Source organism: Danio rerio, chromosome 17 (assembly GCF_052040795.2).
Source record: "Danio rerio strain M-AB ecotype USA chromosome 17, GRCz13ab, whole genome shotgun sequence".
NCBI lineage: Eukaryota > Metazoa > Chordata > Actinopteri > Cypriniformes > Danionidae > Danio > Danio rerio.
This window is the reverse complement of record NC_141037.1, coordinates 3,250,028-3,275,995: the sequence shown is the minus strand read 5'-3', so window position 1 is coordinate 3,275,995 and position 25,968 is coordinate 3,250,028. Positions and strand designations below refer to the sequence as shown.

The 25,968-nt window shown below is 37.3% G+C and overlaps 1 protein-coding gene across 3 annotated transcripts in view; it reads right to left on the bottom strand.

Annotated features, from left to right (window-relative positions):
* pak6 (p21 (RAC1) activated kinase 6) overlaps window positions 1-25,968 on the bottom strand; it is a 94,740-nt gene that overhangs the window by 5,570 nt on the left and 63,202 nt on the right. For all 3 annotated transcript variants that reach the window (XR_015512892.1, XR_015512893.1, XM_087289994.1), the window contains exons 4-10: window positions 25,188-25,684; window positions 20,695-21,033; window positions 17,118-17,300; window positions 14,301-14,434; window positions 8,300-8,426; window positions 5,289-5,414; window positions 638-772 (exon numbers count right to left, since the gene is read on the bottom strand). Coding sequence is in view for 1 of the 3 variants with exons in the window: in XM_087289994.1 (XP_087146120.1) it covers window positions 638-772; window positions 5,289-5,414; window positions 8,300-8,426; window positions 14,301-14,434; window positions 17,118-17,300; window positions 20,695-21,033; window positions 25,188-25,684 (1,541 nt within the window). In the remaining 2 variants the exon portion in view is untranslated. The remainder of the gene's footprint in view (window positions 1-637; window positions 773-5,288; window positions 5,415-8,299; window positions 8,427-14,300; window positions 14,435-17,117; window positions 17,301-20,694; window positions 21,034-25,187; window positions 25,685-25,968) is intronic.

Here is a 25,968-nt window from a genome sequence, read left to right as displayed (position 1 = left end):
AGTCGGGACCTCGGTTTAACGTCTCATTCGAAAGATGGCACTCACCGAGCATTATAGAGTCCCCGTCACTATACTGGGGCATTAGGACCCACACAGACCGCAGGTTGAGCGCCCCCTGCTGGCCTCACTAACACCACTTCCGGCAACAACCTAGCTTTCCCATGTGGTCTCTCATCCAGGTACTGACTGGGCGCAGCCCTGCTTAGCTTCAGTGGGCGACCATGTGAGAGTTGCAGAGAGCTAGCTGCCGGCCAACAGTTTGATCAGTTTAGTTTAGATTTCATTTGTACTTTAATTTAGCTATTGATGTTGGCTTATTTTGTGTATATGTGTGTTAAGCCGTGGTCACACTGGACTTTTCTCCCTGCAGACTTCCATTCATACGCATGCAAATGCGGCAGACCGGAAACGCAAGCTCGTGCAACTAGTTTTGCAGATCACTGCATTACAAAGTTTGAAGATATAAACATGACCTCTCTAGACAGAAATTTCAAATATGGAGCAATGTTCGCTTTTTAATGTCTAATTATTTTGTTTAATCCTGCCCCTTTTCGCAGTGCCGTATGACAGAATCTTGCATGCTCAAACTCTAGTGTGACCACGGCTTTAGAGTCTTGTGTTGATGTTCTCCTCTCACCTGATGGACGTTTCGTACAGTCGGTGCAAGTTCGTCTCTCAGTCTCTTCATCGCCGCCACAGGAGTTTCACTGAAGTACGGCGGTTCTCCATCCACCATCTCCACCACCATGATGCCCAGAGACCAAACATCCACCTGCACATACAACACAGGTATCATCAGATTTTTTACATGTATCTAGTACTACCTATGTCAAATCAAATCAAATCAGGTCTTTATTTGTCACATACAAATTCGTTTAGTGAAATTGAACCCCCCCGACCGTACACAAACTGTCAGGGTTCTGCCACTCTGGTCTTGTAAATTCTTGTTTTGGTGGCAGAGCTCGGACACTAGCCATGTCTGGTCCTGTTTCTATCTCTGTGTGCGCGCGCCGTCGTGAGTGTACGCAGAGTGTGCACGCTCCCGCTTCAGACGCTCTTGTACTCGTGTTTGTGTTTTCGTCTGTCTGCAGCAAGGTGTTTCATTCCCAGCGTGTCAGTCTAGTTGGTTTCGGTTCTGGTCGGCGCTGGGATGAAGCATGCACGCTGCGTGTGTGAGCACAGAGTGAGTGTTTTCATTCATCGTGTGCTCGTGTCTTGCGTCTGTTAAAGCACGTGGCTATGTGTTTACATTGTGGTCACGTGCTTTTGTCATGCTTCGGTGTTGTGCTTGTGTTGTCTTGAACACGTAGTTAATGAGTTCTCTCATTGGCTGCATGTTGTTGTCCTGTTTTATGTGAGCGCATGGCTTGTGTTGTCTCTCTGTGTCATGCGCTCTCCCGTTTATTGTCTAGTCCCACCCTCCCTGTAAGCCCATTATTAGTTAATTATGTTCATCTGTTTGTGTGTTAATTACCTACAGTTTATAAACCCCTCATGTCTGCTGCCCTGTGTGAGTTCGTCATCACATGTTGTCCATCTTTACCTGTCCTGCTGTGTCCAGCCTTGCCTTGTCGTGACTGCCCAGTCAAGTTTGTTTGTTTATTAGTTTTATTAGTGTTTTCCCCCTCGGGGTTGTTTATTTTGCATTTTATTTTATTTTTATTATTTAATAAAATCCTATTTACTCTGCGCTTGGGTCCTCGCTCCTTTTTCCCTTCATCGAACGTGACACAAACATCACAATTTTCAGGGGAAGACAGGTCACAGGAGGTAGCATTAAGAAAAGGAAGGAGATACATTTCAGGAGAGGGAGGCAAAAAAAAACTCCCTCTCGCCTTGCTCTTGAATTAGGCAACGTGAGACCAGGGACAAAAAAAAGCCCAGCAATCACCACGTAAACACACAGACAAGACACAACTATGCCACAGGGGATGGGAACAGGGGTTGTGGATATAGTCTGATGAGGGCGGGCAGCCATCTGGTCCTGCAGCCAGTGCAGTGGATGAAAGCACACAAAGGCGTGGGATGTGGAGCTAGGTAGTGATTGTCTATCTGTAGCTGTGTATGTGTGTGTGTGTGTGTAAGCCTGTAGAGTCTAACAGGTGTCCTTTACAGGGAGCAGGAATTTCAGAGCGTCTCCTTATCTTGCTATCCGGGAGAAGTTGTTTTTCTCCAGCTGAGGCCGTCTAGCAGGAAAACACAGGGAAGCCGAAGGAGACGAAAAGTTATTCAATTTTAGGTCAATGTCTGCCAATTTCACAGATATTTAACGTCCGTCACTCGTCTCCAGATCTGGCCAAATGTTCTTGCAGAGCCGCTAGTTTCACCCCGATGTTTTCCAATTTGCGGTCAAGGACCATACTCTGAGCATTTGCTACCATACTCATATATGTTTCAATCAAGCCGGCCAGCCTGGTGGGGTTTTGAGCAGCACTGACTGCTTTCATCAATTGTCGATACCCCAGGGCAGAGCATAAGCCCATCAGCAGAAACCCTGTTATCAAAGTTCCCAGTAGGTAAATATCTTCAATATCCTCCAGACACAGAGCAGCCAGGCACAGGGCGCACCACTTCTCCCACCCGTCCATCAAGTATCCAGCTGCAAACGTCCCCGCAGGACAAGTGGGCTCTCCCGAGTCTCATCGAGAAGATGTTGTCAATCGCATTCAGAGACCAGTTGATCAAATCAATAATTTCTTATTCGTTTGGATAGCAGAGCACGGAGAGCCTCAGAGATAGAATAAGACGAAGACAAGAGGAGCTAGCAAAGAGAGATATGGGACGGAGAGGGAAAAAGTGCGACCGCCATCGCCGAGAGCCAAAGAAGAATGTTGCTATCCACCTATTTTTAATTGAGTTTTGGAATATTGCATGTGCATACATTTTAAAAATGCACATTAAAAGCCTGAGTAGGATCAACTTTTTATCTGATAAGAGCAAAATGTGCATAAACTATGATGGAAACACCTTTAGTGAATGAATGCGCATGTGCATCAGTGTGCGTGAGGTGATGTAGTGTTTGACAGATGATTTCACAGATATAAATATGTGTTTCACGGACTTTGCATAAATGGATTTTGCAGCTTTCCATGTTTCCATAGTGAAAGATCTGGAGCCTCATGTATCAACGATGCGTATGCACAAAAACTTTGCTTATGCCAGGTTTCACGCTCACGTTTGGATTAACTAACAATGAAATGAACGTGGGAATGTGCGCTGGTCCAAGCCAACTTCATGTCTGGCGTACGTGCATTTCTTGTGTGTGTTTGTTTTATTTCCATTGGCGACTCCTAGAGGCAGTTGTGTTAAATTGCACACTTAAAAGTGTCTTTGAGCCGTGCGATGGCAGCTGCATGAGACGGGTTCATCCGCATGTCTAGCAGGTATATAAGGTTTCCATACCATGCAGTTGACCAGCCAAACATTAAAGGGCAATTTGCAGCGTTCGCCGGTTTGCCCAATGTAATGTTTGGATTCGAACCGAGTTCATGTTCAAACGTGTCAAAACATGATGCCATGTGCTTTCCGAGCTCTGCCACTCACGCTGTTAAAGACACTACAAAATTTTACACCTATACATCGCACTATTTCTTTTTTAATCCACTCAGTGCGATGTTCAGACCCAACTGTGTTAACCGCGTCAGCTAAACTCTCCCACTCAATTTTTTCTTTAGTTATTGATTCCAGAGGACAAACTTGCAAATAACACCGTTTTTCTCCGGTCTACCTCCGAAAGCAGCACCTCCAATTCACATTCTGTTCAAAGTTTCTCTTCTTGCTTGCTTTTGCCGTTGCTTTTTCGTTGGGTTTTGCCAAAGTAGAGTCATTAGCATATTCATATGGGGGAGGAGGCAGGGAGGGGTTTTGTGTTCGTGCATGTTGCGCTCAGTTTCACGTTCATTCAGATGTACAAAGAGAATATGCGTGAGATTTGGCTTACGCAGTGTTTCATACATCTGAATTTCTTTCTGCGTGCGCACATTTACAGCTTTGTGCGTACGCAATGTTTTAGTATGATTTCAATGCAAGTCCTCGTAAACGAGGCCCCTGAAATGTTGTTGTGCTGATTGTAAAAGGCCTCAGCCCTCTGTCAGTCTGTCATCACAGTGCTTTCGTCTTATTATTCCTCTATTATTATTTCCTCCAGAACTGTCTTCAGCTTCTGTCTGCGCTCCCATAAAGCGTCTCATGCCTCCAAAAGCCACCGCATTGATTGCGTTTCATCTTCTGAGGCGCAGCTCATTTATTAGACAAGAAAAAAAACGCACAGTGGCGAATCCCAGCAGTGCAGCGAACTACACTTCTCTCAGCAATATTTGGAAAAGTTTATTAAGAAGTGACCGTTTTGTTCTCTTTCACTGGAAATGCTGCTTTATTCACAAATGTTTTGTGCAGTATTCCAGTTTTGTGCATTTTTAGATGGACACATAGTGATGTGTATTTGTTTTGTTGATCTGTACCTCAGTTCCGTATGGAGATTTGGAGATGACTTCAGGAGCCATCCAGTACGGCGTTCCTACCAGAGACTTTCTCTTCGGGATGTCTTTACTGATCTGAGCGCAGAAGCCAAAGTCTGACAGCACCTCCAATTCACATTCTGTTCAAAGTTTCTCTTCTTGCTTGCTTTTTCAATGGGTTTTGCCAAAGTAGAGTCATTAGCATATTCATACGGGGGAGGAGGCAGGGAGGGGTTTTGCGCTCGTGCATGTTGCGCTCAGTTTCACGTTCATTCGGATGTACAAAAGAATATGCGTGAGATTTGGCTAACGCAGTGTTTCATACATCTGAATTTGTTATTGCGTACACACATTTACAGCTTTGTGCGTACGCAATGTTTTAGTATGATTTCAATGCAAGTCTTCGTAAATGAGGCCCCTGAAATGTTGTTGTGCTGATTGTAAAAGGCCTCAGCCCTCCGTCAGTCCGTCATCACAGTGCTTCCGTCTTATTATTCCTCTATTATTATTTCCTCCAGAACTGTCTTCAGCTTCTGTCTGCGCTCCCATAAAGCGTCTCACACCTCCAAAAGCCACCGCATTCATTGCGTTTCATCTTCTGAGGCGCAGCTCATTTATTAGACAAGAAAAAAAACGCACAGTGGCGAATCCCAGCAGTGCAGCGAACTACACTTCTCTCGGCAATATTTGTGCAAGTTTATTAAGAAGTGACCATTTTGTTCTCTTTCACTGGAAATGCTGCTTTATTCACAAATGTTTTGTGCAGTATTCCAGTTTTGTGCATTTTTAAATGGAAACATAGTGATGTGTATTTGTTTTGTTGATCTGTACCTCAGTTCCGTATGGAGATTTGGAGATGACTTCAGGAGCCATCCAGTACGGCGTTCCTACCAGAGACTTTCTCTTCGGGATGTCTTTACTGATCTGAGCGCAGAAGCCAAAGTCTGACAGCTTGATCTGAATAGACAAAGAAAAAGACGAGAGGTAAAAAACCTGAAGACACATATTTTTGTTGCATTGACTTTATTAACTAGTAAACAGAACATATACATGCATAATAGGCCTGCACAATATATGGTTTCAGCATCGATAATGCAATGTGCGCATCAGCAATAGTCACATCGCAAAATAAGCAATGTTGAGTCTGGATTATAGCTGACCAGGAGCCACAGAATTGTGTTTAATCATTGTATTTATATAGAATATATATGATGCAAAAAATATACAGTTGAAGTCAGAATTATTAGCCCTGTTTATTTTTCCCCCCAATTTCTTTTTAACCCTCTACTGCACGCTGTAACCATATGGTAACATGATACTCATGTTCATTTCCTGCCACTGTTTCTTTAAGACCAACAATTTATTATTATTATTATTTTTTTGTTGTTGGAAAGAGAAGACCTTAGAGTAGCCAATGATGTGCTTTGGTTAAGTCACATGACATCCAGTGTTTTTCTGTAGCGCAATTTCTGAAAGACTGGTGTTTATTGTGAGTAGTTCCTAAATGCAAATGTAAACCAATAAAAACAAAGGATCAAATTATTTTAGATCCACAAAAAAATTTGAAACATCACCTCCAGTAAGTTATGATGACATATTCACGACTCAAATGTTTTAAAATCAAATTAGTTTTTTGTAAATCAATAAAATGTGTGTTACCAAATGGCAACACTGTGCAATAGTGGAACATGCAATATTGCAATTGGTTAGCTAGCTAGCAAGGTCAGCTGTGAACAGTTGTAACAATAACAACATGAATGCTAGGAATATAATGTTGATTATTCATGTTAATGACATTTGCATTATGTATAAAATCTAGTTTATCTAGTAATTAATCTAATAGAGTAATTAGGCAAGTTATTGAATAAAGATGGTTTGACCGTTTTTATAATAATCAGCAGTTATTTGCTCTTCTGCTGTTGTGTGGGCTTTCTTGGCCTTTGCTACACGGTGAGCAAAGGAAGATGCAAGGAGTGCCTGTACTTGTTTTGAACATGAAGATGTTATGCATTCAAAATAAAAGTCTGATATAAGCAAAATAAGGTAAAAATGTAACTTTTGTTGTTGTTGTTTTTTACCACACACTTCGCAACCCACTTAAGATGTTCCCACCAATTGAGAAACACTGCATTACACCTCTGGAGTGCATTGTTTCCAATAATTCAACTGACAGATTTTAGCGAATTATTCCACTTATACTACAGATCCCACTTCTAATATTTATCAACCAATCAAAATCAGCATTCAGCGACCCTTGTAGAATTATTTCGGAATTACTGTAGGTGTAGTCCGCAGTGTTAGGGTAAGTTACAATTGAAGTTAATGCACTACAATATTGAGTTAGGCGGCGCAGTGGCTTAGTAGTTAGCACTGTCGCCTCACAGCAAGAAGATCACTGGTTTAAGTCCCACCTGGGTCAGTTGGCATTTCTGTGTGGAGTTATCATGTTCTCCGTGTGTTGGCAAGGGTTTCCTCCGAGTGCTCCGGTTTCCCTCACAGTCTTAACACATGCGCTGTAGGGGAATTGATTAACTTCTTAAACTCTGCTGCTATTTTGGGATTTCCGCCTGGATTTTGCCAACCCAAATTTAAAAGCTTCCCAAATCCACATGCAGAGGTGCAAATGCAAAAAATGGTATTATTTTAAAGAAAACCCTTTGAATTTTTTATAAAACACTGTTGAAAGTATTTAAAATATCTGTATATGTTGTCTGTGTTGTAATAAACATCTAAAAAAGAGGCGCTTTTTGTATTGTTTTTTATAAACTCAAATTTGAAAGTGTAGCTTTTAGGTTGTGTGTGGTCTAGCGTGCTGTAATTAATGTTGGTGGTTCCTGCACATGTCTGTAATCATAGGAAAAAAGAAAAATGTCTCCACCATAATCTATGCAAAAGTTATTGTTTTCCAACTGATGAGAGGTGCTGTACAAGCCACAGGGAGCGATCATTGTTTTCATATTTCACTATTCTTTTGTTTGATCAATCATAATTCACTGTGTTTGGACCACGTCAGACATATAAAAGGATTACTTATGCACATCACCTCAAAAACAGAGGAGAATGGCCCTGAAGCGCACAGCATAAGGTAAGAGATGACAGCTGTCTGTGCTATCTGGGGCTGCTTATTGATCATAAATGTATTGTTTTCACTTCTGCGCATGGAAACACCGCGATTCATTCAGCAACTGTTTGATATGTGAATATAATTCAGTAAAAAGAATGCTAGAACCGTATGAGCACCGGCAAGAGCTTTCATTTGAGCTATAACTTGTACATGTGTCATATATGAACCATATGAAAATGAACCAATGTTCAATACCCAGCTCGGGTATCCAAAATACTGTGTATTTAAGTGTAAATAACTTTTGCACAGTAGAATAAACACTAAAGAGATGCATATGTGCATAAAATATAGATTCTACACTTTCAAACGAAACCACTTACGGGCCCTTTAAATTTTAAAGTGAAAGTCGATGACGTTACAAAGAGTTTAACCTGGTTTAACTAAAGTATATGGGTGTGAATGAGAGTGTATGGGTGTTTCCCAGTACTGGGTTAAAGCTGCAAGGGCATCAGCTGTGTAAAACATATGCTGGAATAGTTGGCGGTTCATTCCACTGTGGCAACCCCTGATAAATAAGGGACTAAGCCGAAGAAAAATGAATGAATAACTCGCATTATATTCTTTAAAAAGCAACTCAAATATTAATCCTTAGTTTTGCACGTATTACTTTACTTGTCATATTATTACCTAACTAGTGTTACTTTTAATGTGTTACCCCCAACACTGGTGGTCAGTGTCAGTTTTTGCACACTTTGCAGATGACGTGGGATGAACTTACACGTCCGTCCAGTGACAGCAGGATGGAGTCGCTCTTGATGTCTCTATGAATGACTCCCTGCGAGTGCAGATACGCCAGAGCCTGCAGAACAGCCTCACACACCGTCGCTATCTGCTCCTCGCTCAGCCTGATCAACCAGAAAACACACATACATACACATTATATAATTTGTGTGTGCGTTACACACATTATATACAGTTGAAGTCAAAATTATTAGCCCTCCTGAATTATTAGCCCCCCTAACACATTTCTAATCATAATAGTTTTAATAATTCATCTCTAATATCTGATTTATTTTATCTTTGCCATCATGACAGTAAATAATATTAGACTAGATATTCTTCAAGATACTAGTATTCAGCTTAAATTGACATTTAAAGGCTTCACTTGGTTAATTAGGCAAGTCAGGGTAATTAGGCAAGGGTTTCCTCCAGGTGCTCCAGTTTCCCCCACAAGTCCAAACGCATGTGCTATAGGGCAATTGGGAAAACTAAATTGGCCGTGGTTTATGAGTGTGTGTGAATGTGAGAGTGTATGGGTGTTTTCGAGTACTGAGTTGTGGCTGGAAGGGCATCAGCTGCATAAAACATATGCCAGAATAGTTGGTGGTTCATTCCACTGTGGTGACCCCTGATAAATAAGGGACTAATCCGAAGAAAAATAAATGAATGATATTAGGTGATTATTGCTTTTCAAGCATCACAGATATATACACTAGATATCGCATAGAGACCCTGAGCATGCATCAATAGTAGGGATGTAACAATATTGTAAATACCGTCATACCGCAATAGTAATTGTTTTCAATATTAGAGTAGGCAGATGACTCAATAAAACTATATTTCTGAGAAAAGTTTGCTCAGGCGAATGAAGCGAACGGGAGGTAGCGGGAACTACATTTCCCATCAGCCCAGGCGTGGCCATCATCCTTTGCGGTCTGTTGTCACTACAGATCCAGTAATGTGTAAATGGAGTGTGCTGCTAGTAGAGGGGAAGAAAAAGAGCTGGAAATGATCGAATCTAAAGCGGGTTTTAAATCGGATGTGTGGAAGCATTTCGGTTTCTTTCTAAAAAGATACGAGAAAGGAGAAAAGGTGACAGACAAAGACAAAAACAGCATGCAGGCACTGCCAAACTATGGTGAAATAAAGGTCGGGGAATACGACTAATAACAGTCATGGGGACTGCAGAACACAGCACACTTGTTAGATTGATGCAGACATTGACTTGTACCGCAAAGAGACCTCTATCTCACTCATGGCTTGTCCTCTCAAGTGGGGGAAAGACAATGCACAACGTTACCCACTGCTGTCAACCTTGGCTAAATCATATCTCTCTGTCCCAGAAACCTCAGTCTCAAATGAGAGGGGGGTTTTCTGTTGTAGGGGACATGCCCAGAGATCCCAGCTTTCACCAGATTATAGTTATACGATCATTTTCCTTAAAAAACCCATCTCTATCTAAGTGAGTGAGTGATTAAATGTTGAATGTGATGAGTTTTCAGCAATACTAAATTGAACCTTTATTTTTTTTTTTTTATGGTTTAATAGTTTTTTGTTATTAAAATTGAAAAGTTCCTGTTTCGAAACTTACAGATAGATAGCTAATTTGTATGTCATTGATATGTTCAGTGCTAAGGTAAATAAACACTTTTGCCACTTTTTTCGAGTCTTTTCATTAGTTTTGTTTTTCCTGTAAATTACTCAATAAATACCAGCCCGTGCCATTCATACCGAGGTATTACCGTACCGTGAAATTCTCATACCGCTACATCCCTAATCAATAGTGCCGCCATATTTGTACAGTGCTCCCAGGACAAGAGTCATTCAACCGCACTAGTTAAGAAAGTGTTATTACGTGAAGATGCTGGACTTTAGCGCTGTCTACGAGTGTAGTAACCCTAGTAGCAAAGAATTCTGGCCCAGATTTGGCATAAAGCTGGCACAGCAGGCATTCATCCGGCACTGGCATACAGCATGTGAGCCAAACATGGCCCGGGTTTGGCAGAGGTGGCACCGTTTTTAAGGCGGCACACAAGATTTGGGCCAGATGAAAAACATAGTATTTGGCCCAGATTTAAAAATTTGATAAGTGGGCCATGTGAGTTTGGCCAGTCTTGACCCACATTTAAAATACACTAAAATCATTTTTGAATAAAGAAAAAAAATTCTACCAATCAGGTCACTTTGAGAAAAAGCGTGCCCATAGTGTGCCTACAGCGCATCACTCCATAGGTTTATCAATTTCATTGCAATCGTGACACACCAACCTATCTGGCCCAGTTCAGGCCCAGTTATGTGTTATTAACTTGGCTGAGACTTGGCTCAGATATGGTCCGTGTTTGGCCCTTGTCTGGAAGCCAGATTTGGTCAAGTCATGTAACGTAATTCACTGCGGCATGTGGGCCAGGCAAAACCTGATTGTGTGGGCCAGAGCTAGGCCAGAGAAATTTTGCTATGTGGGAATGAGCAAACAAAGAAAACAAAGCACAAAGGCAGAACAATTCATAGGTAAGATTAAGTTTTTTACTTTTTTGTATGTTAAGAACTTCTGTGTTAAACAAGTCTGTAGTGTATGAGTGTGAGTGAGTGTGTATGGATGTTTGCCACTGATGGGTTGCAGCTGGAAGGGCGTTCGCTGCATAAAATGTGCTGGATAAATTGGCGGTTCATTCCACTGTGGCGACCCCTGATTAATAAAGGGACTAAGCAAATGTGACATTTAAAGGCTTAACTAGGTTAATTAGGGTAACTAGGCAGGTTAGGGTAATTAGGCAAGTCATTGTATAACGATGGGTTGTTCTGTAGACAGTCGGAAAAAAATATATAGCTTTAAGGTGGCTTATAATATTGACCTTAAAATGGTGTTTAAAAAATTAAAAACTGCTTTTATTCTTGACTTTCTCCAGAAGAAAAAATATTATCAGACATACTGTGAACATTTCCTTGCTCTGTTAAACATCATTTAGGAAATATTTAAAAAAAGGAAAAAAAATTCACAGGGGGGCTAATAATTCTGACTTCACCTGTATATGTTCATCATGACATATAATTGATCGTCAGAATAAATGTCTTCCAATAATTAGAAAATAATATATATATATATATATTTTTTTTTACAATTTAATTTTTAAAAATGGTCTTATTTAGCTTGTTTACTTGTAAATGTATGATTTTAGGGAATAATTGTTTGTTAAGCAGGATGTCTTCAGCTGAGATGGGTGTGAAACGGCGTTCATCTGCTTTGGTGAGTGCAGCAGCTCAGCTCAGCTCTCGGTTTCTCTCTGGCAGAGTGTGTAAAATCAATGGTGTTTGCAAACGTGTCAAACACTGGATTCCTGCTGCTCGGGTCACGTCTCGCCCTTCACTCATGCCAAATACAGTTTGCTGTCTGAGGCCTGAGTGGATGTGACAGAGCTGTGTGTGTGTGTGTGTGCTTGTTTTTGGTACATGCATATGTGAGCATGGTGTGTGTTTGCATGGAAGTATTATGTATTACATGCATATAATTGTGTGCATGCATGTGTTTGTGTATATACACGTACATGTACATACACGTACGAATGTGTGTGCATGTTTGTGTTTACATGCATGTATTTGTGTGCATGCATGTGTGTTTGTGTGCATGTGTGTGTGTGTTTGTATGTTTGTGCTTGTGCATATTTGTGTTTACATGCATATATTTGTGTGCATTCTTGTGTTTGTGTGCATGTGTGTGTCTGCATGTTTGTGTGTGTGTGTGTGTGTGTGTGTGTGTGTGTGTGTGTGTGTGTGTGTGTGTGTGTGTGTGTGTGTGTGCGTGTGTGTGCGTGTGTGCATATTTGTGTTTGCATACAAACATTTGTGTCCATGCATGTGTGTGGTTACATATTTGTGTTTACATGAATATATTTGTGTGCATGCATGTGTGTTTTTGCATGTTTGTGTGTGTTCATACTTGTGTAAATGCATATATGTGTGTGTGTGCATGCATGTGTGTTTGTGTGCATGTATGTTTTTGTATGTTTGTGTGTGTTCATTCTTGTGATTTAATGCATGCATTTGTGTACATGCCTGTGTGTGTTTTGTATGTTTGTGTGTTTGCATATTTGTGTTTACATGCGTATGTGTGAGTGTATGCATGTGTGTTTGTCTGCATGTGTGTGTTTGTATGTTTGTGTGTGTGCATATTTGTGTTTACATGCATATATTTGTGTGCATGCAAGTGTGTTTGTGTGCATGTGTGTTTGTATGTTTGTGTGTGTGCATATTTGTGTTTACATGCATATATTTGTGTGCATGCGTGTGTGTTTGTCTGCATGTGTGTGTTTCTATGTTTGTGTGTGTGCATATTTGTGTTTAAATGCATATATTTGTGTGCATGCAAGTGTGTTTGTGTGCATGTGTGTTTGTATGTTTGTCTGTGTGCATATTTGTGTTTACATGCATTTATTTGTGTGTGTACATGCAAGTGTGTTTGTTTGCATGTGTGTGTTTGTGTGTGCATATTTGTGTTTACATGCATATATTTGTGTGCATGCATGTGTTTGTGTGCATGTGTGTTTGTATGTTTGTGTGTGTGCATATTTGTGTTTACATGCATATATTTGTGTGCATGTGTATGTTTGTATGTTTGTGTGTGTGCATATTTGTGTTTACATGCATATATTTGTGTTCATGCATGTGTGTTTGTCTGCATGTGTGTTTTTGTATGTTTGTGTGAGTTCATATTTGTGTTTACATGCATTTATTTGTGTGTGTGCATGTATGTGTGTTTGTGTGTATGTGTGTTTGTATGTTTGTGTGTGTGCATATTTGTGTTTACATGCATATATTTGTGTGCATGCGTGTGTGTTTGTCTGCATGTGTGTGTTTGTATGTTTGTGTGTGTGCATATTTGTGTTTACATGCATATATTTGTGTGCATGCATGTGTGTTTGTGTGCATGTGTGTTTTTGTATGTTTGTGTGTGTTCATACTTGTGTTTAAATGCATATATAAGTGTGCATGCATGTTTGTTTGCATGTGTGTTTTTGTATGTTTGTGTGTGTGCATATTTGTGTTTACATGCATACATTTGTGTACATGCATGTGTGTGTTTGAATGTTTGTGTGTGTGCATATTTGTGTTTACATGCATATATTTGTGTGCGTGTGTGTGTGTTTGTGTGCGTGTGTGTTTGTGTATGTTCATACTTGTGTTTAAATGCATATGTGTGTGCATGCATATGTGTTTGTCTGCATGTGTGTTTTTGTATGTTTGTGTGTGTGCATATTTGTGTTACATGCATATATTTGTGTGCATGCATGTGTGTTTGTGTGCGTGTGTGTTTTTGTATGTTTGTGTGTGTGCATATTTGTGTTACATGCATATATTTGTGTGCATGCATGTGTGTTTGTGTGCGTGTGTGTTTTTGTATGTTCATACTTGTGTTTAAATGCATATGTGTGTGCATGCATATGTGTTTGTCTGCATGTGTGTTTTTGTATGTTTGTGTGTGTGCATATTTGTGTTACATGCATATATTTGTGTGCATGCATGTGTGTTTGTGTGCATGTGTGTGTTTGCATGTCTGTGTATTCATACTTGTGTTTACATGCATAGATTTGTGTGTATGCATGTGTGTGTTTGTGTGTGTGTATATTTGTGTTTACATGCATATATTTGTGTGCGTGCATGTGTGTTTGCATGCATGTTTATGTGTACGTGCATCTATGCTTGTATGTGTGTGCGCAATCATGTAAACATGTCCTTCATCTGACAGACAGAGATGCATTTAGCAAACTAAATAAACCACTAATCAAATCCCTCCTGCATGTCATTACATTATTGACTACTGAGTGTGTGTAATATAATAACAGCGCATCAAAGCATAAGCACAGCAGATCAATGAGTCGACCACGCATCGCCCTCTAGCGGTCTAAATTTGATATTACAACAACACAGCACGGTTAGCATTAGTGACTGCAGCATAATGTTGTATGTGTGTGTGTGTGTGTGTGTGTGATGCTGTGTTTTGATACCTGGTTTCAGACACGATGTTGGTCAGAGCTCCACCCTGCAGATACTCCATGATCACCCAGAGTTCCTCCTCCACCAGAGCGCTCTTGAACATCTCCACCACATTTCTGTGCTGGTAATCCCTCATAATCACCACCTGTACACAACGCACAAACACACCGCCTAAGAAAACCTCATCTGATTCCATGTCAGAACAGCAATACTTTAAAATGCAATCTGTGTTGATTTTAATAATGAATCACTTAAATAGATAACGAAGTAAATTCTGGTACCATCTGCTACTTTCTGTGTCTTGCAGTAAATAATGCAGTGCCATTAAAAGCCACCTGCATGTTTTTAAGTGATTCAATGCATTTATGAGCACAACAAATGCATGATGGGACATCATCTAGATCAGTGCCCAACAAATATGTGTATTAAATGACCAATTCTGTGTTTGGAATACACATTTAGGGAACGCTGGTAGATTTAACACTTATAACATCAGAAGAGATGCATGTACACTGCAAAAATCTAGACTTTTTGTTTTGTTTCTAGTCCAAATATCTAAAAATCCTTACATCAATAAGCAGATACTAGACAAGCAAAAAGTATGGTCTTGTTTTCAGAAATAATATGCCAAAATGAAGTGAGTTTTTCCTTAAAGCAAGCAAGATAATCTCATGTGAAAAGGAAAAACAAGATTATTTTGCTTGCTTTAAGGACAAACTTATAATAAAATCTGTAAATGCATTGCAGCTTTAAAATAAAAATAGATTTTGCATGCTTTATGAGTGTTAAAAACATAATAAAATTTTATAAAAAAGCATAAATGCATAAAAAAACTTTTCAATTAATATTTTTAACAGACTTTGCATGCATATTAAGTCTTAAACATCAGCAGTGTAATATTAAAAATATTAATATGAACATTTTTTACATATTTGGCATGAATTATGAGAATTTAAAAGCAGTATTGTTATAAAGACAAATGCATTGCAGGGTAAAAATGTAAATAGTCCACAGATTTTGCATGTATTACTAATATTAAATACCAGCAATGTTATTACAGGGTGTCCGCTGAGTTTTAAAAAGTCTTAAAATCTCTTAAGTTTAAAAGCAAAATTTTTAACTGACTGAAATATTGTGTTGTAGGTCCTAAATCATTGTAAATAGGTCTTAATTTACCTATGTCCAGGTGAAGCTAGCCAATCAAGCCAACATGACACAACGTTTTTATATTTAAGTTTTTATTGCGAAGAAATGCAATTCAAAACAGCTGTTAAGATAAGTTTAAAGGAAATTCTCCAAATTAAATTTCTTAATCTGGGAAAGAAAACTAAAGCAACACATCACTCTACATAATCTTCTATTCATTTAAAACTATTTACAGGTGTTACTGGGCCATTAGAGTAAAATACATTGTGTTTTGCCCTGTATAAGTCTACATTTCATTCATCATGGTCTTAAAAGATTCTTAAAAAGTCTTTAATTTGACTTGAAGAAACCGGCAGAAACCCTTTATAAAAAAGGGACCAATTTATAAAAATGAGAATATAAAAAATTGTCCACAGATTTTCTATGCATTGTGAGCGTTAAATAGTGAGTGTTAAAAGGCAGGAATTGTTTTTTTTTTTTTTTTTATGAGATCAATGCATAATAAGTGTAATATGAATAAATAGAATAATTGTGTAAGATGATTTATATGATTTCTTTTTACATATTTTGCATGCATTAGGGGGGGCTAAAAGCAGCCATTTTTATTTAACAAAGGCTAAATGCATTGAAACAAAAAAATCCAAGATAAAAATTCCACAGATGTTGCATGTGTGATAAGTGATAAAAAGCAGCTATTGTTTTTTTTTTTTGTTGTTTGTTTGTTTGTTTTTTGTTTTTGTTTTAAAAAGAGATAAATGCATAAAAAACTTTTTTAAACATATTCTGCATGCATTAGGGGAGTTAAAAGCAGTCTTTTTGTATTTAAAAATTGACTAAATGCATTGCAACTTAAAAATGATAGTCAAAGAGAAAGGTTGTCCACAGATTTTGCATGCTGAGTGTTAAAAAGCAGCAATTGTTTTTGTTTTTAATGAGATCAATGCATAATTAGTTTAATATGAATTAGTTAACATGTTGTGCATGCATTAAGAGAGTTAAAAAGCAGTAATTGTTTAAAAAAAAAGGGCTAAATGCATAAAAACCTGAGAATAAAAATAGCCCTCATATATTGCATGCATCTTCACGAGTTTTAAATAGCAACAATGTTATAAAAAGGATACATCATTATAATAGGAGAAATGTAAAACGTTTAATATGATTTTTTTTTTTACATATTTTGCATGTATTGAGTTAAAAAGCAGTCATGTTTCTTTAAAAAATGGTTAAATGGATAAAAACTTGAAGATAAGAGTAATAAATGCATAAAAGGTTGAATTTTAAATAGCAACAATTTTACAAAAAGGAAAAAAAAAATATGATTTTTTTTGTACATATTTTGCATGTTAAATGCATAAAAATTAAAGATAAAAAACAGTCCACAGATTTTGCATGCTGAGTGTTAAAAAGCAGCAATTGTTTAAATTAAAGACGTAAATGTATAAACATTTTTAAACATATGTGCATGCATTAGGAGAGTTAAAAAGCTGTCATTTTCATTTCAAAAAGGACTAAATGCATAAAACTTTAAGATACAAATTATCTACGAATTTTTGGATGTTAAGTGTTAAAAAGCAGTAATTGTGTTTTGGGGTTTTTTTTTAAGGTGTTGAATGCATAAAAAATTGATCATGACAACAGTGATGCATTTGCATGTGAAGGATCCTGCTGGTGGTGTGTATAACCTCATTGAAGAGCAGTTCTCTCCTCTGCTGTCTCCTCAGGTCCATCATCTTGACGGCCACCACGCGTCCGCTGTGTTTCTCTCGAGCGATGCACACCACACCCGTCGAACCCTCCCCGATCTTCACAAAGTTCTCCAGGTAGGAGCGCGGGTCTCCTTTATCCACCACCATCTGCAGCGCCGCCTTGAAGATAAAATAGTTCACAGGTTGTGCATGCATGATGAGTGTTAAACAGCAGCAATTATAAAAGAGAGATAAATTAATAAAATTTTGAATATGAACATTTTTAGTTAAATAGCAGTACTTTTATTTTAAAAAGGGCTAAAAACTTGAATATTAAAATTGCATGCTTTAAAAAAAAAGAGATAAATGGATAAAAGGTTTAATATAAATGTTAAAGTATTAAAAAGTATTAAAGTTACATATTTTGCATGCATTAGGAGAAATAAACGCGAGTAAGTTTTATTTAAAAAAAGGCATAAATGAATATAAAAAAATGAAGATAAAAAGTGCACAGATTTTGCATGCATGGCGAGTCTTACAAAGCAGCAATTAAAAAAAGAGATAAACGCATAACGTTTAATATGAACATTTTGAAGCATATTTTGCATGCATTGGGAGAGTTTAAAAGCAGTAGTTATAGCAATGTTATCAAATAAAAAAAAATTTAAATAGTGCACAGACATTGCATGCATCCTGAGTGTTAAAGGGCACCTATGGTGAAAAGTCGACATTTCAAGCTGTTCGGACAGACGTGTGTAGATATAGTGTATAGACACATCATACTGGGGGGATATAAACACACACAGTTCTTTATTTTCAATTTAACATCATAAAAACGGTGGACCAATTGGATCGGTTTTGAGATGGACCGCAACTTTACGTAGGAGTGTGGTCCCCCCGCCCACCAATATTAATTGACAGGCGCATTACCACATCCTCAGTTTGTCGTTTCACATCTGCCATTTTCAACGTGTGAGTCAAAGCGATGTCACAATAGGAACACCCTTGCTCTATTTTTAGATGTAGGGCTCATTGGGCTCAACACAAGAGCCTTCATCGTCTTCCTGCGAATGAGCAACGCATACTTTACATTCCGTTTGCGCTGAACACCAGTAAACGCAACGTATCGAGATTCGGGCCATTAAAAACAGCTGATCCACCAAGTCTTTCAGCACACTCTCTGAAAACACTCCACATTGACCACATGATCGCTCTCATTGGCGCCATTGTTTGCAAACCTGTGTTATTTTCATTGCATCTTCCTTAAACCTCAGCCGTTTGCATTTCCCGCAGTCAGAGAAGCTCCATGTCACCTCAACTAGGTGCGGCTGTAAAGTGCGAGTGTGTTGCCTCGTGTGCGCCTCCCTCCATTGGAAATAACGCACTTGCCTTAGTGATAGTCAAAGTTAATCCAGTGTGCTTGGTTATTAGTCTCGGTGTACAAGCTTGGCACTTTAAACTAGCACACAGTTGGCAGAACTTTGTTTAGTTGCCGCAGTTTTGTTCCGTGCAGAAACAGTGTTGAGAAGCCTTTACGATTATTTACCATGACGAAATAAAGTGCGGTTAATAGTGTAACCAATTAATCGTTGCATCCCAATACGGATGACGCATGCATCGTCACATAGCGGCTGTAAAACTATATTAAGACACAAATGATTTTGTAAATACCACTCTGACACATTCTGGCACATTAGATGAATATTGATTCCTCAACAGTACTCTCTGCTTGGTCTGTGTCCGAGTCATACATGTACGGCTGAATGCTGGTCCTCTCACTCATGTTGCTTCTCTCTGTCTGCCTGTCTGTTGCCAAACACAGAGCGGGGGAGCTCTGGGCTCCGCCCCCGTGTTAAGTTGGGCAGGAAGTCGAAACCAATTTTTATGTGAAGCAACACGCCCCTAAAACAGCGAGTTGTGTACACACCCTCAACATGACGCTTTAACACATTATAATTAACAAATCTGAATAGTGTTTTGAACTGAACCTACACTGGCACACTCAGAACAACCATAATACTACAGGGCTCGAAATTGCGACCATTTTGGTCACATATGTGCCCGAAATTTTATCTATGCGACCTCAAAATATATTTGGGAGCATTTGTGCGAGTGCATAAAATTGTTGTGTGTGATCAGTTTTTACTGCAAAATGTTCACCACATGCACTGATTCGGGAGACATTCATGCAGAATGCATCTCTGCACTTGAAACGGGAAACGCAGCACTCAGGAATGGTTTAAAACAGTTGTCATGTCATCTTGCTGCAGTAAACAAAGCCAAGTCCGTAATGCTTGCCCCGCCTTCGCACTCTTCTTATTGGCCCTCCCCTGCTCTAATACTGAACGCGAATGATTGGTTAATATCAGCTGTCAATCACTCAGTCAGCGCCTTCTGGCTTGGGATGACAGGGAGAGAGCTACTACCACGAAACATCGTAAAGCGCTGAAGATGAGAATGAAGATAACACTGACAGATTGTGTTTTAGAAACCACCTAAAGTGACAAATAATGACACATCTTACTAGTGATCATGTGCTGAATGTTAATCCACCATCTACACTTTTCCAAGAGTGGATAAAAGACTTCCATTGGCTTCAAGTTCGCTATGAAAAGTCTGTGGGATGGAGTTTTCAGGTAACTGTTTGCCACATCTAGCACGAGAGCTTCTGTTTAATCCTTCATATAATCGCCAGATGCTGTCCGCCGTGCAAGTGGCAGCTATACGTCAAATTGAACACCACGTACACCATCGCAAACAGGCTTACACTGAGTAAACTAACATCGCTACTCATGAAAAGACCGGTATTGCTATTAACATGATGTATGCATATAATAAGGATCAGTATGTGTCAAAAGCATCAGTGCAATATCAGACAGCACCCGTGAGAACAGCACAGTTATACCGTTAACAGATTCATTCATGTCCAGCAGTGCGTGCAGGGCCGGTGAGCGCTCCGTGTATCCTTTAGTCACTCAGTTCTGTTATAAAAATCTATTTTCTTGTGATAACGGGATTTCCTTGAGACATGTTTTCCTCACGCTTACATATATATTTATTTTCCTCGTTAGTTTGATTACTGTTGATTTCAAATGCAATAACTATGTATAAAACTTGTAGTAATGGTGCTCATAATTGGTGGGTGCGACAAAATTTTGACTGATTTTGTCACATTTTTAAATTTAGGAGCACTGGTGCTACCAAGCAAAAAGGTTCATTTTGAGCCCTGTACTAATATTAAATCTTAAAAAAGTGGTAAAATAGGTGCCCTTTAAATAGCAGCAATGTTATATAGAAGAGCCAAATGAAACTTGAATCTGAAAAGAGTACACAGATTTTGCATGCATGACGAGTGTTAAAATAGGAGATTCATGCATAAAACTTGAATGTTTTCATATGTTTTTATTTATTTTGCATGCATTAGGAGAATTAAAACCCAGTACGTTTAATTTAAAAAGGCATAAATGCATAAAAATGTAAAAATAAAAATAGTGGGCAGATGTTTGCATGCATCATGAGTGTTATAGCAACAGTGTAGTATAAAAGAGAAAACTTGAATCTGACAATGGTCCACCTTGAACTGCTCATGTGTGACTTTGGGTGGGTCGGGCGGTGGGCGGGGTGAGGGCTGCTGCGGGGCTCTGAATGCAGGCGAGCAGGTGCCCGGGGGACTGTGTGCCAGAGAGCCTGTGGGCGATGGGCGTGGCTGCGACGGGCTGTCCTGCCGGGGGTACAGGCCTGAGTGCCGCATGAAGGGGTCTGGAGCCGGCGGCCGATAGCTGATGTTGGGGGAGAGGCCGAGGGTGTAGCTGCAGGAGGACCTGACGGAGGCTTGATGCCGCCCGCCGCTGACTAGAGGACTGCTGGTGCCGCTGTGGAGGAAACCCGCCGGCGGGCGCATGCCAGAGTCTGACTGATGTAGTGAGAGAGAGAGAGAAAAACATGGTGTATTACACTGCAAATAAATCAACCCAGGCTCATTGAAAGGTGTCATGGGTTGTCACTAGGCATGAGATGATAACCGGTTTCAAGGTTTGGAAATGTGAAGGTTTCAAAACTGCTAAAATGTTCTGTTATATCATTCCTTTGGTATATGTGGTCAAGGCAGACATCAAAGCAATCGGTGAAAACAGAATTTCGTGATGTCATATTCGGAATTCTGAGAATATTTTTAATTTTAACTGGCTTTTCTCTCATTTCACATTGTAAAAATCCATCATTTGGATTTTTTAACTCAGATTGTGGAATTTACGTTGTTATTATTTGTACTTTTTTTACTGAGATTATAGAATTTCTGTTTATAATTTTTTTTTTTTTACATCTCATAATTTTACTCAGATTATAGAATTAATGTCTCATAATTAGCATTTTTTTGCTCAGATTGTGGAATTTACATCTTATAATTTTGACTTTTTTACTCAGATTGTAGAATTTTCATCTCGTAATTTGAATTTTTTACTCAGATTAAAGAATTTATGTCTCATAATTTAGACTTTTTCTCAGATTGTGGAATTTATGACTCATAATTTGGACTTTTTTACTCAGATTGTGGAATTTTCATCACATAATTTGAAATTTTTACTCAGATTACAGAATTTATGTCTCATAATTAAATTTTTTTACTCAGATTACAGAATTTATGTCTCATAATTTAGACTTTTTTACTCAGATTGTGGAATTTTCATCACATAATTTGAAATTTTTACTCAGATTACAGAATTTATGTCTCATAATTAAATTTTTTTACTCAGATTACAGAATTTATGTCTCATAATTTAGACTTTTTTACTCAGATTGTGGAATTTTCATCACATAATTTGGATTTTTACTCCGATTGTTGATTTTACATCTTATAATTTTTTTTACTCAGATTACAGAATTTATGTCTCATAATTTGGACTTTTTTACTCAGATTACAGAATTTATGTCTCATAATTAAAAATTTTTACTCAGATTACAGAATTTATGTCTCATAATTAAACATTTTTACTCAGATTACAGAATTTATGTCTCATAATTTAGACTTTTTCTCAGATTGTGGAATTTATGACTCATAATTTGGACTTTTTTACTCAGATTGTGGAATTTTCATCACATAATTTGGATTTTTACTCCGATTGTTGATTTTACATCTTATAATTTTTTTTACTCAGATTACAGAATTTATGTCTCATAATTTGGACTTTTTTACCCAGATTACAGAATTTATGTCTCATAATTAAAAAAATTTTACTCAGATTACAGAATTTATGACTCATAATTTGGACTTTTTTACTCAGATTACAGAATTTATGTCTCATAATTAAAAAAATTTTACTCAGATTACAGAATTTATGTCTCATAATTTGGACTTTTTTACTCAGATTACAGAATTTATGTCTCATAATTTGGACTTTTTTACTCAGATTACAGAATTTATGTCTCATAATTTGGACTTTTTTACTCAGATTACAGAATTTATGTCTCATAATTAAAATTTTTTACTCAGATTAAAGAATTTGTCTCATAATTTGAATTTTTTTTACTCAGATTACAGAATTTATGTCTCATAATTTAGACTTTTTTACTCAGATTATGGAATTTTCATTATATAATTTGGATTTTTACTCCGATTGTTGATTTTAAATCTTATAATTTGGATTTTTTTTACTCAGATTATAGAATTTATGTCTCATAATTTGGACTTTTTTAGTCAGATTGTTGATTTTATGACTCATAATTTGGACTTTTTTACTCAGATTGTGGAATTTTCATCACATAATTTGAAATTTTTACTCAGATTACAGAATTTATGTCTCATAATTAAATTTTTTTACTCAGATTACAGAATTTATGTCTCATAATTTAGACTTTTTTACTCAGATTGTGGAATTTTCATCACATAATTTGGATTTTTACTCCGATTGTTGATTTTACATCTTATAATTTTTTTTACTCAGATTACAGAATTTATGTCTCATAATTTGGACTTTTTTACTCAGATTACAGAATTTATGTCTCATAATTTGGACTTTTTTACTCAGATTACAGAATTTATATCTCATAATTTGGACTTTTTTACTCAGATTACAGAATTTATGTCTCATAATTTGGACTTTTTTACTCAGATTACAGAATTTATGTCTCATAATTTGGACTTTTTTACTCAGATTACAGAATTTATGTCTCATAATTTGGACTTTTTTACTCAGATTACAGAATTTATGTCTCATAATTAAAAAATTTTACTCAGATTACAGAATTTATGTCTCATAATTTGGACTTTTTTACTCAGATTACAGAATTTATGTCTCATAATTAAACATTTTTACTCAGATTAAAGAATTTGTCTCATAATTTGAATTTTTTTACTCAGATTACAGAATTTATGTCTCATAATTTTGACTTTTTTACTCAGATTGTAGAATTTTCATCTCGTAATTTGAATTTTTTACTCAGATTAAAGAATTTATGTCTCATAATTTAGACTTTTTCTCAGATTGTGGAATTTATGACTCATAATTTGGACTTTTTTACTCAGATTGTGGAATTTTCATCACATAATTTGAAATTTTTACTCAGATTACAGAATTTATGTCTCATAATTAAATTTTTTTACTCAGATTACAGAATTTATGTCTCATAATTTAGACTTTTTTACTCAGATTGTGGAATTTTCATCACATAATTTGGATTTTTACTCCGATTGTTGATTTTACATCTTATAATTTTTTTTACTCAGATTACAGAATTTATGTCTCATAATTTGGACTTTTTTACTCAGATTACAGAATTTATGTCTCATAATTTGGACTTTTTTACTCAGATTACAGAATTTATGTCTCATAATTTGGACTTTTTTACTCAGATTACAGAATTTATGTCTCATAATTAAACATTTTTACTCAGATTAAAGAATTTATGTCTCATAATTTAGACTTTTTCTCAGATTGTTGATTTTATGACTCATAATTTGGACTTTTTTACTCAGATTGTGGAATTTTCATCACATAATTTGAAATTTTTACTCAGATTACAGAATTTATGTCTCATAATTAAATTTTTTTACTCAGATTACAGAATTTATGTCTCATAATTTAGACTTTTTTACTCAGATTGTGGAATTTTCATCACATAATTTGGATTTTTACTCCGATTGTTGATTTTACATCTTATAATTTTTTTTACTCAGATTACAGAATTTATGTCTCATAATTTGGACTTTTTTACTCAGATTACAGAATTTATGTCTCATAATTAAAATTTTTTACTCAGATTAAAGAATTTGTCTCATAATTTGAATTTTTTTTACTCAGATTACAGAATTTATGTCTCATAATTTAGACTTTTTTACTCAGATTATGGAATTTTCATTATATAATTTGGATTTTTACTCCGATTGTTGATTTTAAATCTTATAATTTGGATTTTTTTTACTCAGATTATAGAATTTATGTCTCATAATTTGGACTTTTTTAGTCAGATTGTTGATTTTATGACTCATAATTTGGATTTTTTTTCTCAGATTACAGAATTTATGACTCATAATTTTGACTTTTTTACCCAGATTACAGAATTTATGACTCATAATTTGGACTTTTTTACTCAGATTGTGGAATTTTCATCTCATAATTACAATTTTTTACTCAGATTACAGAATTTATGTCTCATAATTTGAAATTTTTTTCTCAGATTGCAGAATTTATGACTCATAATTTAGACTTTTTTACTCAGATTGTGGAATTTTCATCACATAATTTGGATTTTTACTCCGATTGTTGATTTTACATCTTATAATTTGGATTTTTTTTTTCTTAGATTACAGAATTTATGACTCATAATTTTGACTTTTTTACCCAGATTACAGAATTTATGACTCATAATTTGGACTTTTTTACTCAGATTGTGGAATTTACATCTTTTTCCCATATTTATGATTTCCCCCATAAGATGTTTTTTGTTTTTGACAGAAGTCTTTCTATTATCAAGTTGAGCATGAAAGAAATCATTGAAAACACAATTCCGAGATTATATTAACTTTAACCGACTCTTCTCTCATTCCCTTCATGTCGTCATGCACTGGATTACCTTGAGATCGTATGATGAGAAGGGTCTGCCGGGGCTGTTCTGCGGATGAACCAGCAGTCTGTTGGCGCTCCTCATGTCTGGCGTCAGACTGTCTCCATGCGGCTGCTGCATGGGCATCTGTGTGGGACTGTAGAAACAGGTGATGGGTCTGGGGTTGTGTGTGAATATTATGGGAAACTCTCTCCTCATCATCAGCCTCTCCGTCGGGCTGCCAATGTCTCCGGCTAGATAAAGAGGCCGCGGTGGTTCCGGGACAGGAAATGGGGGTGGTGGGGGGGGCGGGAGCGCTGGATGAGGTGGCAATGGGCCATCCAAACAGCTCATGCTAACCTCATAGGTGGATTTAGCCCTGGGTAAAATGCCGTTGGGTTGTAGAGTCACGCTTTTTTTCAGCCCCATGTACGGTGTCCCGCTGGCGCTGTGGATGTTTCGTGCCCGCTCAGACCAGTGCGGCTCAGGATCATCCAGAGTCTCATACTGGTACCCATCGCCTAATGCTGCATTATATCCACAAAAAAAAAAGTCACATTTACAATAAAGTTTTATTAGTTAATGCATTCAGTAACATAGCTGATATTGACAAAACGTGTGTTGCATATGTGTTAACATGAACTAACAATGAACAACTGTATTTTCATTAACTAATATGGTCACACTTTAAAATAAGGTTTCATTAGTTAATGTTTTGGTATTTTGTTGCTTCATTTAAGTATTAGTAGACTGTCTGCTTAATATCTGCTGATACAGCTCCTTCAACAGACATTTAACTGACTATAAGAAA